The following is a 4482-nucleotide window of genomic DNA, read 5'->3' on the forward strand; positions in this document are numbered from 1 at the left end:
ACTATGTCTGTTCATATCCTTGAAAAATCTAGCCTCAAGGATTTGGAGATGTTTCCTCATCTCTCCACATTTTTCAGTATTTTAGCTTAAATCTCACCCCCTCAGAGAAAATTTCTTGGCCTTAAATGTGTGTGAAATCTGCAATTATAATCTTATGTTTTTTCTTTGAAACACCCATCACATTTTGCATGTAGTCATTTCTTTCTGTGTGATTACTTGATATTGTTTCTCTAAAATTTGTCTTTTATGGTAAATTAATTTCCATGAAGGCAGGGACGGTGTCATTTGATTCACTACAGTGTCTCAAAATACTTTCATAATGCTTGGGACATAGTTGGTGCATATACATGCCTTATGAATAAAAAATAAAATAGTGTCTGACACATAGGAAACACTCAAAATACTAGCTAATAGGAAGCAGGTAATAGTGAAAGATTTAGCTTGGCTTCCAGGTTTTCTAGTTAACAGGGTTGACAAACATTCATCCTCTCCTGTGTACAGTTTATGTTCTGGATGATTGCAGAGCATTTAGAAATGCACAAAAGCCCAGAGAATGAAACAAAATCACCTTCAGTCCTTCCTAGAGATTATATATTGTAATATATATAATCCAGACATTCTGCATGCATGTGTATGTGTATGCATGTGTATATTGCGTACATACCACTGTGTAAGTTTGGTTAGAGTTGTATGAAAATATCTTCCATTTGGTTAAATATTCTTCCTTAGAACCATTTCAAAAGATGCAAACTATGGCTTCCTATGGATATATAGACATGTAATTAATTACATGTGACTACAATTGTAGATTGTTTTCAGGGTTTCTCCTTTATGAACATATAAAATCACTTTCTTGAGTGTAAGAATTTGCCAACATTCTTGTACTTAAATCTGAGGACCCATACAGTATAGTGATTAAGAGAGCATGGGTTCTGGGTTTGAAGTGTTCTTTGCTACATATTAACTATGAAGCTTGGTGCATGTTGAGTAGCTTTTCTGACTGTTTCCTTATCACTAAAATGAGAATAATAATGTTTCTCCTTCTAGGGTACCATGGAGATCAAATGTTACGCTAAATATAAACTCAACTGTGCCTGACAGGTAGTCAGAGCTCAATAAATGTTAGAACTTTCATAATTTCTGATTCTTAGGAAAATTCTCAGGGCTAAAATATGTACAATAACTGGGCCCAAAACTTCCAACTTTTTAAATGCTTGCTACATGTATTGCCAAATTGGCTTCCAGCCTTCTAGAAAGGTTGGAGAAATTTGGAGAAAGTTTGGAAAATGAGTCAACAATGAACATGTACAATAATTACTGTCAATCCTCAAATGACTAAAACTGATGTGTAATAGCTTTATTTTAATTTTTTTAAATGTCTATTGAATATTTTTCACATGTTCATTGACAATTTGTATTTCATGAATTATGTTTATTTCTATTGTTCATTTAAAATACTTTCTTTGTAGAAACTTTTATAGAAAAATGATAGTAATCTTTTCACTGCTATATAAAATCAGTAAAATGAAATTAGTTATTTACTTTTTAATTTTATGTTAATTTTCTTTGTTTCAGAATTTTAACTATTCATGATTTTAAACCTATTAATCTTTTTATCACCTTTTCATATATGCTTAGATTTCTCAGGTCCATTTGGATAGATATACAGGTGTGTTTCCTCCTAGGTTTTTGTATGGTTTTAGTTTTTATATGAAAGTCTTTAATCCATGTAGAATTTATTTTAAAATATGGTCTTAAACAGAATTTAAAAATTTGTTTATTATTCCAACTTATTATTTTCCCAAATACTGATTGTTCACATAAGATTAACTATTATATCCCATGTTTTTGAAGTCTACTTCACTATATAACAAATTTTTGTGTCATAATTTTTTTCTGGGTTTTAACATACTATCATTATTGTTCTAGTCTATAGTTTATCTAATGGTGTAAATCCCTTTACAAACCGCCCGTACATAATGTATTTCATTCATTTGGTGTTTTGGCATTGTTTTTATTTCTTTTTTTTAATGTAATACAATTATAAATCTCTATAGAATAATTTCACTTCTGGGGATTAGAGCTATATTATTCTTTAAACAAACAATGAATTTTCATTTCTCTTTCTCCTAATTTGAGAATTCTGTACTAGAATATCAAACACACCTACACACAGCAAATCAGTTGCTTGCCAAAAAGATTTATTGAAGAGAAATGAGCAAAGTGAAAACAGACCCATTTAAGTAGTCTGTGCCACAAAAGAATGAAGATTTATGTCCTTGAATTGCTAGCAAGAATCATAAGAAGAGTGTGATATTCAGTGTTTAAGACCTGGAAAACATGGACAAAAATTCAGAAAACATGTTTTAACAGAAAGAAAATTAAATTGATATATATGTTTACAGAACATTTTTCTGACAAATACGCATATTTGTAAAATATCATTTTGCTTTAGTTTGTATCTAACATGTGCTAAGAACCTTACCATAAATCTTATGTATCTTGCATGTGGGTGCTAAACAATTACTGAATTTTTAAAATTCTTATATGAATGAAGATTAAACATTTTTTAAGTAGAAGAAAATCATTGGTGAAATACTAATGAAAAAATTGTTTAGAACCAGCGTTTTGGGAGAACTTTTTAGTGCTATGGTAATGTTTTTGAGAGGTTAATTTGATTATCTTCATATCCTTAATTCTCACTAAAGTATAATACTGACTGTTAACTAAAGGATATGCATCATTAAATGTTATAGAAATGAGCTTTTACATTGCTCTGTCTTCATACTCCCTGAAGGCTAGGGGGAAAAATTTTACATTATGTAATTGTTAGAATATTGAAACTTTGTGATACTAGGGGGACTCTTACACTGTGTTTTGTTTTCTAAGTTTCCATAAATCTGTTACATGATCTGTAGTCCTAAGCATCTACATTTATTAAGTCGAATACTTGCCTTAAATGCCCACATTCTTTCATTTCTAAAGGTTTTTGCTTGTTGGAAAAACTTCTTAGATGTTAAGGCTAGCTGGCTAGGCTATTGCACAATTTTACATGGTATCCCTTTTGCTGCTTTCAAATCATGAACTCATCTGGTTCTTCTTTCAGTAGTTCAAAGATATCCGTCTCAGTTGTGGAGGTGTCTTCCTTATAGTCTGGGGTATCTAATACAGAGCTAGTTCCAGAAAATGGCTCAGTGATCTTAGGTACAGTCTCTGTTCTATCAGTTTCAGACAACTCTTCTTCTGTAGATGAGTCTTCCACTAGGTTTGTAGCTATTGATGCAGGGACAACGAAGTCATATCTGGATTCAACAGCAGTGAGCAAAACAGAATGGGTCTCTGCTTCAGTTGCAGTCTCTCTCTCCATCCAAATATTGGCTCCCTCGGGAGATTCTTCATCAGTTAGCAGAGTATCTTCCTGGTTATCTTTATCTTTTTCAGCAGAGGTAGTGAGTTCAAACACAGTGATAAACTTTTCCTCATCAGAGTCAGTTAGTGTAGCCACAGCACCGGTGTCATCTTCTAAAACACTTAGGTCAATTTTGGTTATTTTCTCTTCTTCAAGGGCAGTTATATCTGGAATAGTAGTGAAGTTTACTTCAGGAGCAGGAGGGATTTCAGCCTCAGGAATAATGGAATCAGTGACCTGGATAGCCTCATCAGCAGGGACATTGGATTTGATGGAGGAATTATAATTGTTCATATCAGCTTCATCCTTTATACGTGGAAAGGCAGGAGTGTCAGCAACACCGGCACTGCTGTCCTTTAGTGTGCCAGAGACTTCAGATGTTATTAAGATCTCTGCATCTCCTGTGTCAATGGTATCCAAGAGGATATCTTCTTTTGCTATGTCAGTGGAAAAATCTATTAAAGAAACAGTAGTAACTGGTGATGAAATATTCCCAATTTTCACGGTCATGAAATTTTCAGTAATAGAGTCTCTTGTGATGGAGTTTGCAGTGCCGGTCAGAGAGGTAATTTCTTTCTGTAGGTGAGTTGTTGACTTAATAAAGTCGGTCCCCATATCATCTTCTGATCTGAGTTTTTCCTTTGTAGGCGTCAGTTTGTTGTCTGTAGTTGTTGAAAAATCGCTTTCTAGCACATATTCGTTTACTGAAGTGACGTGATCTCCTTCTGAAGTAATAGTTGTTTCTGATTTGGGAATAGCATTGTCAGCCCCAAAGAAAATGGTTGCCGCAGTTGGTGTTTTACTGCTTTCTGTTGGAGGATGAGAATAAATTTTGGGCAAACCATCTTCAGCCATGGGGCGAAGTGGCACTGTGCACTCTCACAGGTCTTGCTTCTGGACTCAGTGGTATCTCTAGGCAGGAGAGCAGTGTTCATCAGAGTGATTAAAGCTTGAGTCATCATGGTGATTGTTGCATCAGCTATGGGGGCAATGTAACTGGGTCTCCTTGGAAGTTGTTTCTAGGCTGCGATTGGTCATCTAGTTGCAGGAATATTGGATGAAAAGACAATAGA

General features: G+C 34.0%; 1 protein-coding gene across 1 annotated transcript; it reads right to left on the bottom strand.

Annotated features, from left to right (window-relative positions):
• Positions 1-3065: 3065 nt before the first annotated feature.
• Positions 3066-4264, bottom strand: CABS1 (calcium binding protein, spermatid associated 1). Its single transcript, XM_001106452.5, has one exon. The coding sequence runs from the start codon at positions 4262-4264 to the stop codon at positions 3074-3076; it is 1191 nt and encodes a 396-aa protein (XP_001106452.2). The 3' UTR covers positions 3066-3073.
• Positions 4265-4482: the final 218 nt, after the last annotated feature.

Source organism: Macaca mulatta, chromosome 5, assembly GCF_049350105.2.
Source record: "Macaca mulatta isolate MMU2019108-1 chromosome 5, T2T-MMU8v2.0, whole genome shotgun sequence".
Classification (NCBI taxonomy): Eukaryota; Metazoa; Chordata; class Mammalia; order Primates; family Cercopithecidae; genus Macaca; species Macaca mulatta.

What these genes read in the sequence shown, in the direction of transcription:
- CABS1 (XM_001106452.5), bottom strand. Translation starts at nt 4,264, where the DNA reads ATGGCTGAAGATGGTTTGCCCAAAATTTATTCTCATCCTCCAACAGAA.